Consider the following 20,165-nt stretch of genomic DNA (forward strand, 5'->3'; position numbering starts at 1 on the left):
ACTAGTCAGGAGAAGCCTGTTTGTTCTTAATTCAATGACAATTCTTTTTCTGTGAAGCAAATCAAGACTCCAAAGGGTCTCCATATGACAGTTAATCAAGGTTCACATAATTTTAAAATTTTGAAACAAAATTCAATTATTTTCGATGACAGAATTTAAATAGTAGCATATGCAGTCTGTAACAGTAAGATAATGAGTACAAGCAACAGTTATAATGAGCTATGCTGCAACATTCCAATTAACAAAGAATGCGAATAATATAAGATCCCAAAAATGTATCACAAAAGGTGTTGTACCAAATGAATATAGCGACAAAACTTACTGGTAAGGAAAACACTCATCCAAAATTGACCTACTGTAACTATGAGGGGAAAATAGCTTAAAGCACGGATAATTTCCCTTTAAATTAAAAATAAATTACTTTTTCCTCTTCAAAACGACTTCATATATTAGTAGCCTACTTCTTCCCATGCTTACCCTTGAAACCTTTCTGTTGGCCACTGAAGTTTCTGCAACACAAATTTTGTCAATAAAAATTAGCTATATGCAGAGAAGGATGCAAGAAACAGGAATGGGCTTTGTGAATGAGTTTGTACATACCTGTTGTTGGGAGATTTGCCAGAGAACTGGCCACCGGATTTTGGACTCTGACCCTTTCCCTTGTTACCGTTGGCTGCTGCAGGTTTACCATTTTGCTTAGCAAAGGCAGGTGTTGCTGGACCTTTCTTGCCACCTGCAAAAAGACAATATTAGTCAATGGAACCGAGCTCCTACATCAGCATTCAGTATTAAGTTGCCTTCCATAATTCAATGACAATAGAACTGAAGGATGAAAAATATATCAAACCTGACTTGTCGGGTGTAGCTTGTTTTACTTTTTTGGCAGAACCAGCTTTAGCAGGTGGAGCAGGCCTCTTGTTCTGCGCAGACTTCATCATAAAACACTCAATTAGACAAAAACACAACGCAAGTTAAGCCAAATGGTTCCAACTCAAAAGTATAAAACAAGAAAAAGCACAAATATTAAACAAGCTAAATGTAATAGTACCTTTTTAGGTGTCTCTTCTTCTGACTCATCTTCCTCCGAATCATCATCATCCTCAGAATCATCAGAAAAATCCATTCCTTCTGGACCATCAGAATCCTAAAAAAACCAAAGCGAAGAAAAAAGCTCAATACACAGACAGAATACAAAGTACACAAACGTTTGCAAATAAGCAGCTTAAAGTTAAAACAAGTTGGTAATCATGAGGTAATGCATTTTTCCTCATAGTAAATAAATAAAATATGCAAAATAAGCATCATAAAAGTCATTATGAATCATACCATGCCATCTTCTGCCTCGTCACTATCATCTTCATCATCAGAATCGTCGTCGTCATCATCATCAGACTCCGCCTTCTTAGGTTCAGCTACTGCAGCTTTTGCCTTAGTAGGTGCAGCCTCTTTTGCCACAGGCTTTACATCCTTCACATCGGCCTTTTTCTCCTCAAGATTTCCTAAGAATTTTGATAGTTGATTAGACATTAAGAAATAAGAAATAGGAGAGCAGAATTTGAGAAAAGAGAGTACAAAGTGACAACATGAGAAGAGATTTGAGGAACTAACCATTTAGAGCAGCTAAAACATTTTCTTCATCCTCAGAATCTTCATCTTCTGGTGAGATTTAAAAAACACATTAGATTAAAGTTACAAAGACAAGTATCTCTAACATAACTTGACGTCCAAAAACTCACCAGAGTCAATCTCATCAGTGGAGACAGAAGAAACAACCAAACAGGTGGAGTCAAGGAAAATGATATGAAGAAGAAAACGAATAAGTCGTGCATCCCTATTATCATTTGGTAACATTAATAAGCTTTTATGTTACTGACTGAACAGTGGAGTAATATTTAGTATTAAAAAGTGCTGACAAACAATCAAATAGTTTTAAGCAAAGGATATGTTGGGTCATCAGCTGTGTATCCAATGAAGTAGACACTCCCATTTTTCCAGCCATGTGAAAGCTCAAACTCCTTTTCAAAAACCAAATCAAACATCAATTGAGGTCTTTCTTCAGCTGATAGAGTTCCAATGACATAGTTATTTTCTCCGACAGTGACGCGTAGTGGAACAGTTTTGGCTTCTTTGGCATCCTTCACTTCACCTAAAGCTGCCTGCAAAACCAAGATTTCAGCATTCAAAAATGCCCGAGAAAGAATATGCAATTGTAGACATTAAGCTAGTATGAGAGAAAATACAAAGACAAAAGAAAAAACACTAACCTGGGAAATATGAATGAGCTTATAAAGCTCTGGCCTGACCTTTAGAGATTCTCCTGCTTTCACTTCAACACCTACACATAATTTATATAAAAGAGATATCACTTTAACAAGTTCCAAGGCACATGGTGTCAGAACTAACTTCTACAACCACGGAAACAGTTAATAGTAACAAAGAAATTGAGGTGCAAGTTTGAACAAATAAGCACAGGTGTTTGAGTTTCAATTTATGTATGAGTTTAAGTTCTATGCACTAAACTACAAGTAATTAGGGGTAAATCTCTATAACACGCATTATGTGATTACCTCATAATATCGGTAACTAAACTACTACAGTGGAGTCAAACAACACTGATGGTGTAAAAATCTTTACATTGTATATAGTTTACATCCTTTATCATGTTACTTTCAATATATCTAAAAGACAAATATACTATATTTGATAAGAAAGTCGGTTTGGTTGGTTTTGGTTCAAGGTTTTAACTCCAAATCAAATAAAAAATTACTACTGGTTTTAGCAATTTCACACCAAAATTTCGAAAACTCCTTTTTTAGCAAGTAACCAGGCTATAGTTTGCAAAAACTAAAAGAGATGTCATAGAATTATTATTTCAAAGTCAGGCATTCAATTTTCTCAAAACCTTGAGGAAAGCTTACAGTTTTAATTCTCTTGTCTATGTCATAACTTGGGTAATAAATTTCATCACAAATATTAAACCTTTAAAACAATAATAGCAATAAAACCTGGTAAAGTTTATAGCTTTTAGACATACCCCAACAAGATTAATGCAACCTCAACACAAAAAAAAAAAGACATCCTACCAGAAACACGGCAATAAGATTGAGCAACATGCTTTCTTTTCAAATAATTACCAACAGAGACAAAAGGAAACAAAAAAAAATACATATAAATGGAATTTAAAGCTTACCCCAAAACTCCATTGCTGATTGTTGGTGGAAGCTTAAATTTTGGAGCAGAGAAAAGGGGAGGAAGGAGGAGACGGAAGACTGATATGCAAAGAGCAAAGAATTGAGAGGGCGGAAGAAAGAGGGGTTTTAGAAGGGTTTATATAGCAATAGTTGCCGTGAGGCTTTGTAAACCTAGGGTTTTTGAGTTCCCAAATTTGACAGCAAAAAATAGTAGTATTGTTTTTCCGCCGTTAAATTTTCTGTACTTTGAAAACCCGATGGGCCCTTTTTGAGGCACCCCAACATCTCATCATGGGCTTCATTTGAACTCATTATCAACAATTTTCATATGAGTAATTAACCTAAATAGTTGTCTACCTGACCGCTTAAACTAAAAATAGCTAGTTTATATATAATATATGTATAATTCATATGTGGTATATATATAACTATATATAATTAGTGTATAATCTATATATATCGACTAGAAAAAATAAACAATAAATCTGACAGGCTATTCGTATAAAAATCCCTTTCATATATGCAAATTTCTTGAGTAATGGCACCAAGTAGCCGCTTTGAGCACCTCTATTTAAAAAATATGTAGTTTATAACAATATTTAAAATTTAGTAAGTTTTTTAAAATTTTAGATTGCAAGTTTCTTCTTCTTCCATTTAGAATTGCTTAGCAAGTTTGAATTGTTAGATGTTGGTTTATTATATGCTTTAAATTCAGACCTTCAAAATAGCAAGTTTGAATTGTTAGATGTTGGTTTATTATATGCTTTAAATTCAGACCTTCAAAATAGCAAGTTTGAATTGTTAGATGTTGGTTTATTATATGCTTTAAATTCAAACCTTCAAAATTTGTTCTTTACAATAATGTAGGTACTTATTGAGAGGATATTTCGCTAAGCTTATAAGTTGGTCAAACTGGCTTATAAGCACGTTTTGGCTTTTCTACGTGTTTGGTAAACATCCAAAGTGTTTATAAGTCAAGTGCTTATAAGTTAAAATCAACCATAAGCCATAAGTTGGTCACCCTCAACTTATGACTTTTCAGCTTATAAGCACTTTTAGTTTGACCAAGACTTTTACTAGTTTATCCTTAAATAGTATTTTTTTAATTTACAAAATATTTTTTCCAAAATAATTTTTTTAATTTTCTCTTCATTCCATATTCGTTTTTTATCATTTTCTCTACAAAGAAATATTTTAATTCATAATTTTTTGTAAAGCTTTAATGGTATTTTAGTCTTTTTAACAAGTGAACAGCTTATCAAGACTTTTCTACCAAACATATCAACTGCTTATTATTAGTTTCAGCGCGTCTATCCAAACACGTAAATATTTATTTTAAAAATCAGTTTCAACACTTAAAAATATTTTTCAGTACTTCATGCTTATCAACTGTTTATAATCAGTTAATCCAAACGGGCTTTGAGACATAAGTCTAATAATTAAGGGTGAAATTCTTATTAAGTAACAAGAAACTAAATTGAGATGTTGGATAAAAAACTTAGGATAGTTCGAACTTTAGACCATAGGTTTAAAATTTTGAACTGTCAATTACTAACTTAAAACTCGTGGTGTGAAATTCGAACTGTCAAAACCAAAACTCTAGACCTTCAGTTTAAAGTTAGATAATGCAAAAGCCTAACTTCCGCCTGAAGGTCTGAATTTAAAGTTTGAAACTTCAGGACCCAATTTGAAGTTTACCTATTATGCAACTGAACTTTAAGAACTTGGTAAACTTCGACTATTTTAGATCATAAAAACGGTTATTTGTGCGCTTTGCCCTAATTTCTCCTTGAATACATGTTTTGAGGGGGGGATTTAAAATCAATATGAATTCTGATGTTGAGCATGTTTTATTATTTGTAAACAAATGACCTGCATCGAATAAAAATACAAGGAGATAGCAGTTTTGAGACCTTGAGATTTTTAAGTATAAATTCTTTGAAGATCTCATGCTTTCTCACAGAAAATTTGGCTTGCATGCCACACCTTAAGGGGGCGGTTGGTACTCAGTTATAGAGGAGTTATTCATGTATTAAAACTAGAATAACTTTATACATTGTTTAGCTATGAAAATAAAGAAAAATAATCTCCACATAGAATTTATCATAAGTTATAAAATATTTGGTTGGTTTGATCTCTTTTTCACATAAAACATAACATTGCTAATGTATATTTGGTTCATGTTTTTCTTTTCTGCATAACTTATATACGCATAAGTTATGAGAAAAGGGTAGAAGGTGGAATAAAAGGCCCCATCTTGAAAATAAAATAGAACCTTCATGGAAAAAATTATTGGAACGAGATCTCTCATACAAAAAGACCTAAACTAACTACTTGCTTAATGCATTGAAATTCCAATGAATGCCCTTATTTTACATGTATTATCAATACGTATACAAAACACAAAATAACAAGAATACCCCATATTCAAATTTATATTTTTTTGTTTAATTTTTTTTAAAGAAAATATTAATAATTTAATAGAATAAACTAGACTAACAACAAATAATACCCACATTATATTTTTATATTACTAATCTTTGCATAACCAATATTCGCATAACTATTTCCTGCTTAACATTAATCCCTGCATAATTAATCTCTACGGAATTGTTTGGGATAATGGTGGGATATCCCATGGGATTAGTTATCCCACCTTCTATGTGGGATAACTAATCCCACATTCTCAGTGTAAAAGTTATCCTTGAATTAGTGATCACGCCCAACTCTAATCCTAAAAAGGATAAGCGGTCACTGCAAATATAATCCGATCTAAAAGTCCGGAGTCGAATCCCACAGAGAACTAAGGTTTCACTATAACTGTTCAATATCACTAAAAAGACAAGCTCGAACAATTGCAAAGTTATAAATATTACGATGCTTATGTCTAACTAATTAACTAACAAATTAATAGTAAACTAACAACTAAGGATACTAAGGATTGGAGAAAATATTAAGTAGGTCTAGAGTTATAATTTCCTCTCTAACTCTAATGATGTCTCACCATAAAAAAACTAACTTTAAGGGGTATTTATAGGGTAGGGGCCGAATTCTACATGTCCAAAACTAATGAGGAATTAAAATTTGCTCGGATGGCATCGTCGGCGCGAGGCACTGTCTATGGCGCCATTGTTTCGGTGCAAGGCACTATCTTGGGCGCCAATGACAGTGCCCTGGACAATATCTTACACTGTCTATGGCACTGTTGTTTCATTGCCTTACACTTCTTCTTTTATTGCTCCATTATTTAGCTATGAGGTACCATTCCGTGTAACTTTTCTCCAATTCATGTCCAAGCATTCCTACACGGGAAATAAGCTCTATTACGCGCAATCATCGCGCAAATTAGCATCCAAACAACAAGCAAGTAGGGTAGATAACGTCAAAATATATGGAATTATAGCACGACACCAACACCCCACACTTAAATGTTGCTCGCCCTCAAGTCAACCAACCAAACACTTCCTCTTCAAGGACCCAACAAGCCATACGTTCATAGCACACTACACCTATGACTATGGTTGATAGTAACAATTAAGTTATAGCATATGATATCAACATTTCCCATACTCATGCCCAATTTCAAAACATCCAACCCAGGAGCAACATGATTATAACAGTCCTAACCTCGAAAACTAACTCAATATCACAATGCACCCGAGGCTTGAATACTTAATCTAACAGAGATATCTAATAATGTTACCTATCATTTGTGAAATCATGTGCCCTCACAATAAAATAAAGAGTAAGCAATCAACACATCCAAATCACATGATCGAATATATTTTAAGGACTAACATATATGAAGAAAAATCACTCACTCTCTCAAAGAAGTCGCATGCACGCAAAAGGTACCATAGGCTTGTCCCTTGTATAAACCTCTACTAATGTAGGCATGCTCGATCCGAAATCAACTAGGACTTTATTACGGTTGTAATGTGGGCTAAGGGACGGGTAGGATATATTTAGGATATAGTGGTTAACCCTTCTAAGTACGTTAACATATCACGTATTCAACTTTAAGCACAAAATTCATTCAATCCACTTCAATCATCACGAGATAGCTCACCCCAGAATATTTTTCGTTCTTCTGTACACACTGCTTCATATCACATCCACTAGCAAAAATAAAAAACCTTTATTTATTCATTTATTCTTTCCTTCTTCTTTTTTTACTTTTACCTTGCCGCTGGTGGATTTTTATTTAAAGCACAAGTGCATATTTCTTCCTTCTATTGGTTCCACTCAAAAGCTACCCCGAGTTTCCTTATTACTTACTTCTAATGATCTCTTTATAATTCAAGTGCTTTAAGAGGTATACGGGTCAAAATGATTCAATTAAGAACAAAAGGGGATATGCTTATAATGCGGGTGCCAAAATAAAGGCTCATAGGTTCAAAAAGATATCTAGGGATGATTTTATTTGTGATAAGCAACAAAACTCAAAAAGATCAAAGAAAGCCTAACATCACTTTTCAAACCGGTAACACCTAGGATTTTGCTTCAATTCACATTCCGTACAAGTTATAGACTCAAATGCAATAACATGGACTATACAAATAACTCACTTCACATATGGCACATGACTCCCTAAGGACGGTCCCATTCAAACTCTCAATCAAATAAGAATTCACAAAGCCAAGAGATATATTAAGCATAAAGCATAAAGTGAACACAAGTAAAGCAACACAGACATAGGAGTTATACCACATGCTATTCATTTTTACTAAGGCATCATCATATATTTAAAGCTAAGGGAAGATGAAACACATGCTAGAACCTACGTATGCAACCATCAAATAAGTCAAAAGGTTCAAATCACATCAGTCCTTCTCCTTTATTTCATACATACTACTCCAAAAGTTAAAAAAATAATAATTAAAACTACTATCCGGTTCAAGTTACATCCTATGAAAAAGAACCGAAACACTAAAAAAAATCACTGGGGATTATTACTACCTAAGAAAAATAAAAGTCATGTTTTTGTATTTTTTTTGTATTTTTTTTATATTTTTTAGACTTAAATCCCTCAAGAAAACTGTCTAGGAGGTCCATCGTTGGGAAAAGTCCAATTTTTTTTTTTTAAAAAAAATATCAATTAAACTAACACAACTAAAATACCATAGAAAGTCACCTAGACAATCTCCTTACCCTACACTTAAAATTGTGTATTGTCCCCAATGCACAACATAAATAATAAGAGGGTAAAAGAAACTCCCTGGTAGGCCAAAGGCCGAACCACTAGCAGCTCATGGGGTACTCACACTTATCCCATTTTTTTTCTTTGTGCGGGCACCCCACACTTAGTTCTAACCATCTGGCTTGCTATTGCATCATTCCAATAGCTATGCTTCCCATGCTCCTAAAAAATCAAAAATGACACTACAAAAAAATACAATAAGAAAATAATTAAAAAAACTAAAAATAAAAGAAAGCAGTAAAGTTGGGTTGCCTCCCAACAAGCGCATGATTTAACATCGCGGCACGACCTGAACCACTTTATGCCTCCACCTCGAGCTTATGAATTTAACCCTCAATCTGGCGACAAGTTTTCGATTATGCTCCAGGGGTGGTGGAACAGATCTAATTGACTCAAGCAACAATTGTACTATTCTACACTTTTTGGCTTTCAGATGAGGTATGTAGTCCTGTCTTTCTGGCAAGAAAAATTCCAGAATGTAGGCACCTTGTTCCTCATTCCTTGACTCCTCAATCGGCTCGAATGACTCTATTTCTATATCATCATCCAAGTACAATGTGGAAAAATGTTCGGAGCGAGGACCAATACGCTTTAAACACATGAACTTCAAGACTTTCAACATCCTCAACATCAATGGTACTAGAGTCAACAAAATATATATCCTCAATGTCCTTGGCTGACTCTAGTCTCACTTCTTCAACATCGACATCCTCAACAACGGCTGACGCACGTGGTGGAAAGCAGGTTCAACTGAACCCGCTTCGTCAAAAAATAATACTGTGTATATATATAAATTACGATTAAAGCTGCATAAATTTTGTATAAATATTTTATTTGAACCCACTTGACAACTACTATTTTACGACTAAAGTTATGTACTTCTAAGATTGAACCCATTTGTATAAAATCCTGGGTCCGCCACTGATCCTCAAATTGTAGTTGGCTAGGTTGTTGATGTCCTACTCTTACCTCCTCAATTAGCACCTCAAATTCACGCTTTTCTTGGCCACTATCCCCAAAATTGACTTGCTGAGCATTAAAAGCTTCAACCACTTGACTCACTTGAGCCTTCAAGTTGTGAATAGTTGCCTCTTACCTTTCTATCTACAGCTGTTTCTCATTATTTTGTTCAAGAACACACTTTAACATATCCTTGGTCTCCTTTAGGTCCGCATCCCCATGTTATTTATTCCTATTAACTTCACAAGAAAAAGTAGAACCATCATAGTAAGGGGTTTGAAGAGGATAAAAAATATAAGTACAACCATGAAAGTGATCATTTTGACCACTACACACATCACACACATTCCACAAATAAAATTGAGTTGGTGCACATAACTCGCTCTCAGGAATGTTTTAAAAATTTTGTCATGGGTGGTTTCCTTCACAATATGTATACGGATCAAAATAAAATTATCAATACCTAAACTTCTATAATTCCAAGATGTCAAGTTTCTCAAATCAACAAGTAAAATAAAATAAAATAAAATAAAATAAAAGTTCAAACTTGAAACTTAGCAATATGTACAGCTATAACTACACCGTTAGTTCCCCGGCAACGACGCCAAAATTTGATCATGCCCAACTCTAGTCCTAAAAAGGATAAGCTGTCACTGCAAATATAATCCGATCTAAAAGTCCGGAGTTGAATCCCACAGAGAACTAAGGTTTCACTATAACTGTTCAATATCACTAAAAAGACAAGTTCGAACAATTCCAAAGTTATAAATATTACGATTCTTATGTCTAACTAATTAACTAACAAATTAAAGTAGTAAATTAACAACTAGGGATACTAAGGGTTGGAGAAAAGATTAAGTAGGTCTAGGGTTATGATTTTCCCTCTAATGATGTCTAACTCTAATGATGTCTCGCCATAAAAAAAAAACTAACTTTAAGGGGTATTTATAGGGTAGGGGCCGAATTCTGCATGTCCAAAACTAATAAGTAATTTAAATTTGCTCGGATGTCATCGTCGGCACGAGGCATTGTCTATGGCGCCATTGTTTCGACGCAAGGCATTGTCTGGGGCGCCAATGATAGTGCCTTGGATAATGCCTTGCACTGTCTATGGCACTGTTGTTTCTGCACAAGGCACTGTCTGGGGCGTCAATGATAGTGCCCTGGATAATACCTTGCACTGTCTATGGCACTGTTGTTTCTGCACAAGGCACTGTCTGGGGCGCCAATGATAGTGCCCTGGATAATGCCTTGCACTGTCTATGGCACTGTTTGTTTCGTTGCCTTGTATTTCTTCTTTTTTTGCTCCATTTTTAGCTCTGAGGTACCATTCCGTGCAACTTTTTTTTCAATTAATGCCCAGGCATTCCTACACGTGAAGTAAGCTTTATTAAGCGTAATTGTCGCACAAATTAGCATCCAAACAACAAGCAAGTAGGGTAAATAACGTGAAAATATATGAAATTATAGTACGACATCAATTAGTTAATATCCCAAACCAAATATGGGATAAAGTTAATCCCAAATTTTACCCCGAGATTATTATTTGCATGACTAATCCCTTGATTAAATTTGAGGTGAGTTTATCACACGTTTGGTTGAGATAAAATTGTAGTATAACTAATCTCGAGTTATCTCGGGATTTTAGTATTTTTTTATTCCCATGGAGGATGAAATAATTAATCTCGGAATAATTAATCATGATATAACTTATTTTCCAACCAAATGACCCTTTAGCAAGGTGAAACAGTGGCCTGTTTTAATATTAACTGATTGGTAATTAATATATATATGTTTGTAATACCCAACTTTCAATTTAAGTATAAGTAACAGTTCAATTTAATTTGTTTGTAATACCTAACTTTGAATGAATTCAGAATAGGCCAATGATATTCTAATCTGAAGAAGTGCAGACTGGATAAATGGCAAATACATAATACTCTGCTTCTTTATGATGATAATTTCCTTTGTCAAATATCCCATGAGCACAGCCCGCACTTTCCTCCACTCTCTCTCCTCCTCCCCTTTCCACCACCGTCACCGCCGCCGCCGCCTTTTATCGACCTCATCACCCTTTTCCCTTCCCTTAAAACCCCTTTCATTTTCTCCCTTATCTACTTTACCCCAACAAGTTCTGTTTTCATCACATGAAACCCAAGACAATAACAAATGTGACATTTCTTCAACTGGGTTTCCTGAAAGTTTCAATTTTGACGAGTCTTTTGATTCTACTGAGCTGAAAAAGTTCGAAACACCGGCCGTTGAGGTTAGTGAACTAGAGGACATTCCTGACCAATGGCGCAGGTCAAGATTAGCTTGGCTTTGTAAGGAACTTCCAGCACATAAAACACCTACTATGGTTCGGATTCTTAATGCACAGAGGAAATGGCTTAAACAAGAAGATGCTACTTACGTTGCTGTTCATTGTATGCGTATTCGTGAAAATGAAGCTGCTTTCAGGGTAATGTCTTAATTTCATTTAGTTTAGTCATTCTTTTTTTTAGAAAATTTGATGTCTTTTTGTGTTTTTGATCATTCTTTGTTAGCTTGATCATGTATGATGATGACATGAGTTGAGCTTAAATTAATCAGTGAGGATTCCTATAGCGGACTCTAATTGTTCGGAGCTGAGGCGTTGTTGTTGTTGTATCATTTGTAGCCTGACTTATCATTAGCTATTATGTGGAAGAAAGTTACTAGAAATATTGGAGAATGTTGAGAAAACTGTTAACGCAACTTATATTGCTGTTACTGTATGCGTATTCGCGAAAATGAAGCTGCTTTCATGATAAATTTCCTTTAGATTAGTCATTCTTAAAAAAGTTGCTGTCTTTTTTTGTGTTTTTGGTTATGTTGGTAAAAGTGTTTTGGTTGATCACATAAGGGATCTAATTACTCTTTATTAGCTATTTAAAATAGTAGAGTCTAAACTCTAAATCACAAAGATCTAAAAGTTTCTGTTGCGCATAACAGGTTTACAAATGGATGATGCAGCAACATTGGTTTCGATTTGATTTTGCTCTAGCTACGAAACTAGCAGATTACTTGGGTAAGGAACGAAAGCACTTGAAGTGCCAGGAGATTTTTGATGACATTATTAATCAGGGACGAGTGCCTTCTGAATCTACATTCCATATTCTCATCATCGCCTATCTTAGTTCACCTGGCCCATCAGTGTTAGATGAAGCGTGTCGCATCTATAACCGCATGGTGCACTTGGGAGGTTATAAGCCTCGGCTTAACTTACACAATTCTCTGTTTAAAGCTCTTTTGGGGAAGACACAGGGCTCCAGTAAACACTTTCTGAAACAGGCAGAATTTATATATCAGAATTTGATTTCCTCTGGATTGGATATACACAAAGATATTTTTGGTGGTCTTATATGGCTTCACAGTTATCAGGATGTAGTGGATATGGAAAGAATTGCTGCGCTAAGAGCAGAGATGCGATCAAGAGGAATTCAAGAGAGCAAAGAGGTACTCGTGTCAGTCTTGAGAGCTTGCTCAAAGGATGGGGATCTGGAGGAAGCCGAACGAACTTGGTCAAAACTCCTCTCCGTTGATCCTAGTCCTCCTTCACAAGCTTTTGTATATAAAATGGAAGTCTATGCAAAGATCGGAGAGCCTATGAAATCTTTGGAAGTATTTAGGAGGATGCAGAAACAACTGAGTTCTACCTCCGTTGCAGCATACCATAAGATAATAAAGGTGTTGTCTAAATCTCAAAGACTAGATCTTGCGGAGTCTATCATGTCCGAGTTCATAAACAGTTGTATGAAGCCGCTGATTCCATCATTCATCGATTTGATGGGAATGTATTCCATTGCAAGCTTACATGAGAAATTGGAGTCTACCTTTCTCCGTTGCCGTGAAATCTGTGCTCCAAATCAGACGGTTTTTAATATTTATTTGGATTCCTTGGTGCATACTGGCAATCTGAACCGGGCTGAAGAAATATTCAATGAAATGCGTGATGATGTTGCAATTAGTCTCGATTCTCGTTCTTGCAACAGTATGTTGAGAGGCTATCTGACCTCTGGAGAGTATGTGAAGGCAGAAAAGATATATCATTTGATGCACCAAAAGAAATACGACATTGAGATTGAATCTTCATTGATGGAAAAACTTGACTATTTTTTAAGCTTGCGAGAGAAAGTAGTTGAAGAACCTATTAGGCCGAAGCTCACAAAAGAACAACGAGAAGTTTTGATGGGGTTACTTCTTGGGGGTTTGCAAATGAGATCATATGGAGAGAGGAGGAGGAGAGTACATGCAATCCATTTTGACTTCAATGAAGAGTCGAGGATCCATGCCATTTTAAAGGGACACGTACACGATGAATTTCATGAGTGGTTAGGCTCTCATGATTTGACGGGGGATGGCACTGATGACATTCCTAGTTCCTTTACTACCATCTCACATTCTTGTTTTACTTTCTATGCTGATCAATTCTGGCCCAACGGATGTCCTGGTATACCAAAACTTATACATAGATGGCTGTCACCTTGTGTTCTTGCTTATTGGTATATGTATGGCGGTTACAGGACATCTTCTGGTGATATTCTATTGAGAGTAAAGGGAAGTCGAGAGGAAGTTGCGAATATTGTTAAAGTGCTGAAAGCCCAATCATTAGACAGCCTAGTAAAAAAGAGGGGGAGGGTCTTTTGGATTGGTTTTCTGGGGGACAATGCTACATGGTTCTGGAAAGTGGTAGAGCCCTATATTCTTGATAAATTAAAGGATCTCCTTAAAGCAGGTGGCAAGTCAGATGGATCCCTAGAAATCCAAAGTGTGAATTTTGACAGTGGGTCGGAGTCTGACGAGAAGAATTCTGATTACAACGATGCTGACACGTCACAGGGCCTCTTTTGATTGATGTACTGTTCTCTATGCCTTTATTGCAAGGTGTAATAGGTTTTTTGAGGTTAAAATGTTGCTGCAGAATTCTGGATGATAAGGTGCTCTAGTGCCTTCTTTTGATAGGTATTGTTAACTCATTACTAGCTCTTTGATGTGTATAGTGGTGGGTGAAAAACATAAATATAAAGTAGCTCTAGAATGACCTTGTAGATTCCTCTGGTACAGCACATTCGTTGAGATTTTATCTTCTTCATTCCAATGATTGGTGTGGGTTACTGTTCCTTCTCTCTCTCTCTCTCTCTCTCTCTCTCTCTCTCTCTCTCTCTCTCTCTCTCTCTCTCTCTCGGGGCAGAGAGGTTTTTGCGAGGTGCCTCTTGGTTTCTAGATCTGACTTAATCTGTCTCTCCTTTTGTATGGCATAGACAATCGGTGTAATTCTATTTTTGTACTTATGAGTAATCAATTACAGCTTCTTAAATGGAAGAGGAAATGTGTAGTTTTAACTAATCGAGATGCCTAAATTGAAAGCATGGATTAAACTAGGAGGGTATAAGGCAATTGGTTCAAATCCCAACAGAGACAAAAAATACTAGGTTTCTTTCCTTCTGCTAAGCCTTGGCAGGTAGAGTTACCTAGTGCATGTGCTGGTAGAAGGTAGCAAGTACCCGATGAATTAGTGTGGTGCAAGTTAGCCCGAACACCACCGTGATTAAACAGAAGTAGGGTATAAGGCAAATCATATATTGTCAAGTTACAATTTATTGTATTCAAGAGATTCTTTTTACTTTCTTTGTACACAATCCTAATCACGTTTGATTCTCGTAAGTTGCAGCAAATTGTCATAACAAAACTGACGTCACAGCAGAAGGCTACATTTGCTCGTTCCTTTTGATTTCCATGTCTAGATAGCGCTTACCTTGTTTCATGTTGATCTTCCATATGGCAATAGTGCTTTCTTTATACCTCTTATTTATGTTTTTTATTTTAATAAACTGCTTTGCCTAATACCTCTAAAAAATAGTCATGTGTGTAATGTTTTTGTGCACTGCAACTAGGTCTAGGGAAACAACTGACTCCATTATATGCCTTTATATCGATCCTTACATGTGTTATATATGTTTCATTGCTATAATCTCTTGACGTTGTCAGTCAAGCAGAATGACTGTCTGGGCAGAGATGCCGAGTCAATCAAATTGGTGCAAAGTTCTTGCTATGTGAGAAATTTTTTGTGGTAAAAAATCACAAGTTTGAGATGAATACAGTGCTGAGCACTTTTTCTCAGAGCTGAGGATGACGGTAGAATCACTAACATTTTATTTTTTTAACTATAAAAGGATGTAATTTTGTTATTGAGGTGGGGGTATGTTAGCTTAAGAATTGCCCGTGTCATATCATAATCTGCCAAATCAGTACTATGAAACTCGGGATTTTGTTCATTGCAATTATATAGTGAAAGTTGATGCTTATTCCCATAGTAAAGGAAGAGAGGATTTCATTGAATTTTTTCTTTGTTAATGACATGTTTCTTGCATATGAATTAGCATTTAGCAATCTTTCTTGTTAACTAATGCAGCTAGTCTAGAAACCCGAGTCTCCAGCGAGGGAAAAAAAGATGATAAGAATAAGGCAGTGAAGAAGTTAAGAGCAGAGAGCTGTCTTGAACTTAATAGGCTGCTATTTGACAGATCATCAATGTCTCTTTCCACTCCTTCACTGCCACTGTGACTTGCTATAATGTGCCCAAGATATCTACTTTCTTTTTTTCCCATGTGTTTCTAAGCCATCTCTACAGTTTGATTAGTCAGCTTTAGATATGCCGCAGCTGTAAGAGCAACGGCACCAGAGAAGGTGGATATGATTCCATCATCAAGTACCCTGTAAGAGAAACTTATCTCTCTCTCTCTCTCTGGGTATTTTGGCAGAGACAGTGGTTTCCGAGGTGTTTCTTGGTTTCTGGATCTGATTTATTCTGGCCCGCCTTCCGTATTGCATAGCCAATTGGTGTACTTCTAATTTTTTATTTTTTATTTTTTTGTATTTGCGGGTAATCAAATGACACTGGTTTAACCGGTTGAACAAATTTGTCGTCTTGAAGAGCTGCTAGATGCATAAGTTGAAGGCTTGTATTTATGTCAGATAGGTAATTCGTATATTATGAAGGAACATGATTGAATTCAAGAGATTCGTTCCTGTTTACATCTGATCACCTAAGGTTCTCACAATTAGCAGGAGATTGTCACAAAAAAACTGTTGTAGATGCAGAAGGCCATATTCATGCATCCATTTTGATTTCCATGTCTAGATAGTGCGTTACAATTTTATTTTGATCTTTCCATATGAAAATAGAAGGGGAGCTTGTATCAACGGTAAAGTTGTCTCCGTGTGACCTATAGGTCACGGGTTCGAGCCGTGGAATCAGCCGCTGGTGCTTGCGTCCGGGTAAGCTGCCTACATCACACTTCTTGGGGTGTGGCCCTTCCTCGGTCCCTTCATGAACACGGGATGCTTCGTGCATCGGGCTGCACTTTTTCCATATGAATATAGTGTTTTGCCTAATACCTAAAAAAAAGGTTGTTATGTCCAACGTTTTTGTGCCTTGTTTTATATTTCCAAGTAGATCTAGCAAGAATAGAATAATGGGCTTCGGCAAACATGTTTAATACTATGCTTGTGGCCATCCTAGGATTGGTTTTCAAGTAGTTAGCTGGATTATCTGCTAAGAGGTCTAGTAAAGGAAATCATGCAGTGTTTCACTTGTTTCTTTTTAGTGAAGTAACACAATTCCAGAACAGTACCCTATTAGTTCTATTCGTGTTGCATGAATTTCAGAATTTTCAGTGGCATTTCAAATCTGTACCTAATCGGTTCTATGAATCTTAAGTTAACTCAATGAACTCAGATTTTCTTTCATTGCAATAATTTGTGAAATTGATATACATTCTCATAGGAAGGAAGATATGAGGATTTTAATAGTTGACGTGTTCATTGCATCTGAATTAACACTCAGCAATCTCCTTTGTTGATTAATGCAGCCAGCTGAACTCAAGTCTCCATCGAGGAAAAATAGATGAGAACGGAGAGATTTCCTGAACTTAATATGCTGCAATTTAACGGATCTCCAGAATCTCTTACAAACTTTAACTGCAACTGTGAATTACTCTAATGTGCTAAAATTTTTAGCTCAATGTTTTACCAAGAAAGTGCACACATTCATATTTTTGCTAAGCAATGTGCTTCAGAGAAGCCACAGCTGAAAGCTAGGGGGTGCTCTGTTTCCATCGTCCAGTACCGTGGTGAAGAACTGCAAATGCATCGCTCAGATGGTAAAAACAGATATGCAGTATATAAGAAATTAGCTACAGGTTTGTTGCTCTTTTTTTCCCCCTGTTTGCGTCCTTTCAATTGCTGCACTTCTAGTATTTGAATCACCACTTGTGCTTCTGAAATTTTCACTTTTAAGTGTTCAATAAAATCATGTTAATAATACTAAGGTGGGATCATCACTTGCCATCTTTGTAGCTTTGTATCTTCATGTTAATGACTTCAGTTATAAACTATCAAGATAGAGTTGTACTTATCATCTTCATACCAAAAACTTTCTAATCTTTTTGGCCTCTGTTGCTGTTACTGCTCTATTGTCTCTTTCCATCTTCTTGTGCCGAGGGTCTATCGGAAACAACACCTCTACCCCACAGGTTAGGGGTAAGGTATGCGTACACACTGCCCTCCCCAGACCCCACTTGTGGGATTATACTAGGTTGTTATTGTTGTTGTTGTTCCTCGCTTTCTCTTATTTTATTATTTGACATGCTTCCTGTAAGTGTTATGACAAATAGATCAACACTTAAAAAAGTTACCACCAGAGGTCAAGTTTATACAAAAAGGATTTCATTACCTTAAATTGCCAGGCAGTAAGATAGTGCTGGGCAGTACAAAAATACAGTTACATTAATTGCAGTTCCTTCCTGTTCTGTAAGCAACTGATGGATGAATTTCTACAGGAGTCGGGTGATGTGTCAACACTACTAATTGAGTGCCAACATCTACCAATACTATCACTAAGAAGGTAGCCGCCGGTGCCATACAGAGCACTTTCTGTTTCTATGTTTTCTGATTGCAGCTAGCACGCTTGACTGAAAGTAGACCTTGTAGGAAAGTGAATTGGAACAGAAGCCTATAGACTCAAGCGACCAGCTTGGTGAAAACTAACCCCAGATTCCATGTGAGTTATTGTCCAGATCATATACATTTGACGAACTGCACTAGAATGCTGAATTACATAACCATTTTTATCCACATCAACTTGTTGTTTTCTTTCCAACACATCTAGCCACTAAGTCCGGTGCATTAAGCTCCCTCTATGCACGGGGTCGCTGAGACGAGCCGGATCATAAGGATTTATTGTACACAGCCTTAACCTGCATTTCTGCAAGAGGCTGTTTTTATGGCTCGAACTCGTGACCTCATGGTCACATGACAACAACTTTACCAGTTACGCCAAGGTTCCCCTTCACATCCAGCTACTAAGCAGTTCTGGAAAAAAGTAGTTTGGAAGTTGCTGAACTGGATCGATGATCTTTCTAAATGAATCGCAGATTAGATTGCTAAATGCTCATTGTGGGTGGAGTGTGCATAATTGCATATTAGTACTTAAACGAATTTTGTTTAATGTGGTTATGGCATGAGAAAACTACTTGCTGAACCATGCCCCTGTATTTCTCCTGTAAAGTTGATTAATGTTTTATATCGAATTACCTAGTAGCTACTTATAATGGTATCAAATTCAATTTTAATTCAAACCAAACGACTATTAAAAATTCATAATTGCCATAATATAAACAAAAACTTATAAGGAATGATCAAGTTACATTCATAATTTATACATTCTAATGGAGTAAGTAAACGAAAATTATTATAAGGAAATGAGGCAGTGAAGTGTAAAATAAGGATAAAGAGGTTATGAATTTAAGTATTATTTTATATGATACAATTCACAATTGGCAACCTTTTCAATGTTAGAAAAAAGTGGTGGTAATTCAAAATGTTATAGGTGATGTTGGCCTATTGAAGAATGACTAATGCTTTATTTTGCTTTTGAGGTCAATTGATTTTGTACTCTATTTAAGAAAATAAGAATAAAGTATGTATTTTACAATTTTACCTCTAATAATGATAGCATTTCCATAAGTCTTGGGATATGATATGGGAAATGAATAGTTAATGATAAGGGTAAAACAGGAAAAAGATATTATCTTTCTCTTGATTTAGTATAATGGACAAGAAAAAGTGAAAATGTATTTTTAATATAGAAGTAAATGGAGGGAGTAACAATTAAAGGTAATTAGGACTAAAAATAATTCAGATGTGCACTAAATAAACAGGGCCGAGTTCCGGGTCCCGAGATATTTTGAAAAAAAAAAGAATTGATTTTTTTATATCTCAATTAGGGGTGCTTATCGGATGGATCGGCGGATATTTACGCTTAATGATTTGACTTATCGGTTATTGATTTATAAATATTGTAATCTGCTAGCCAACCCATAAGACATCAGGCGGATTGGTATCGTATTATCGATTATCGGGTGGATCGACGAATATTTACTCTTAATGGTTCGGCTTATCGGTTATAGGTGTATAAATATAGTAATCCACTAGCCAACCAATAAGATATCGGGTAGATTGGTATCGGATTAGCGATTATCGGGTGGATCAGCGAATATTTACTCTTAATGGTTCGACTTATCGGTTATCGGTTTATAAATGTAGTAATCCGCTAGCCAACTAATAAGACATCGGGCGGATTAGTATCGAATTAGTGATTATCGGGCGGTTTATCGGCTAAATCAAATAGATAATAAAAAAATAGAGAACTAGAGATTAGGAAAAATTTAGGTCCAGATTTATTTATATAATATTTTCTAATCCATGTGACATACAAGTACAAGGGAGAGTAA

At 35.8% G+C, this 20,165-nt stretch overlaps 2 protein-coding genes and 1 long non-coding RNA gene across 8 annotated transcripts; 1 reads left to right on the top strand and 2 right to left on the bottom strand.

Annotated features, from left to right (window-relative positions):
- Window positions 1-238: 238 nt before the first annotated feature.
- LOC104109230 (histone deacetylase HDT1-like) lies at window positions 239-3,362 on the bottom strand. Of its 3 annotated transcripts, none has more exons than XM_009618457.4 (10): window positions 3,191-3,362; window positions 2,265-2,335; window positions 1,945-2,156; window positions 1,737-1,753; window positions 1,609-1,656; window positions 1,327-1,499; window positions 1,049-1,144; window positions 848-920; window positions 601-733; window positions 239-509 (listed from the first exon to the last, which is right to left on the bottom strand). In XM_009618457.4, exons 1-10 carry the CDS (start codon window positions 3,201-3,203, stop codon window positions 458-460), a joined length of 888 nt encoding a protein of 295 aa, XP_009616752.1. In that variant the 5' UTR covers window positions 3,204-3,362; the 3' UTR covers window positions 239-457. The 3 variants fall into 3 exon arrangements, with proteins under 3 accessions (XP_009616752.1, XP_018630755.1, XP_009616751.1); XM_018775239.3 differs by having other exon boundaries at window positions 604-733; window positions 848-929; XM_009618456.4 differs by having other exon boundaries at window positions 848-929.
- A 7,869-nt stretch (window positions 3,363-11,231) lies between these two features.
- LOC104109229 (pentatricopeptide repeat-containing protein At2g15820, chloroplastic) lies at window positions 11,232-18,983 on the top strand. 4 transcript variants are annotated; one of them, XR_004510246.2, is made up of 5 exons: window positions 11,232-11,812; window positions 12,325-14,334; window positions 17,244-17,573; window positions 18,213-18,277; window positions 18,364-18,983. XR_004510246.2 is itself a non-coding variant. In XM_009618454.4 (2 exons), exons 1-2 carry the CDS (start codon window positions 11,303-11,305, stop codon window positions 14,221-14,223), a joined length of 2,409 nt encoding a protein of 802 aa, XP_009616749.1. In that variant the 5' UTR covers window positions 11,232-11,302; the 3' UTR covers window positions 14,224-14,491. The 4 variants fall into 4 exon arrangements, 1 of the variants encoding a protein (XP_009616749.1); XR_689187.4 differs by having other exon boundaries at window positions 18,213-18,983; XR_004510249.2 differs by lacking the exons at window positions 17,244-17,573; window positions 18,213-18,277; window positions 18,364-18,983 and adding an exon at window positions 16,004-17,224.
- Window positions 14,487-14,757, bottom strand: LOC138900694 (uncharacterized). The gene is made up of 2 exons (XR_011411847.1): window positions 14,636-14,757; window positions 14,487-14,598 (listed from the first exon to the last, which is right to left on the bottom strand). It is a non-coding gene; the product is annotated as an uncharacterized lncRNA (long non-coding RNA).
- Window positions 18,984-20,165: the final 1,182 nt, after the last annotated feature.

Source organism: Nicotiana tomentosiformis, chromosome 11 (genome assembly GCF_000390325.3).
Source record: "Nicotiana tomentosiformis chromosome 11, ASM39032v3, whole genome shotgun sequence".
NCBI lineage: Eukaryota > Viridiplantae > Streptophyta > Magnoliopsida > Solanales > Solanaceae > Nicotiana > Nicotiana tomentosiformis.

Coding starts and splice junctions, on each gene's coding strand:
- LOC104109229 (XM_009618454.4), top strand. CDS start 11,303: ATGATGATAATTTCCTTTGTCAAATATCCCATGAGCACAGCCCGCACT. Junction 11,813..12,324: donor AAAATGAAGCTGCTTTCAGG/GTAATGTCTTAA, acceptor TGCGCATAACAG/GTTTACAAATGGATGATGCA.
- LOC104109230 (XM_009618456.4), bottom strand. Junction 930..1,048: donor AAGAAGAGACACCTAAAAAG/GTACTATTACAT, acceptor TTTATGATGAAG/TCTGCGCAGAACAAGAGGCC. Junction 510..600: donor GGCAAATCTCCCAACAACAG/GTATGTACAAAC, acceptor TTTGTGTTGCAG/AAACTTCAGTGGCCAACAGA.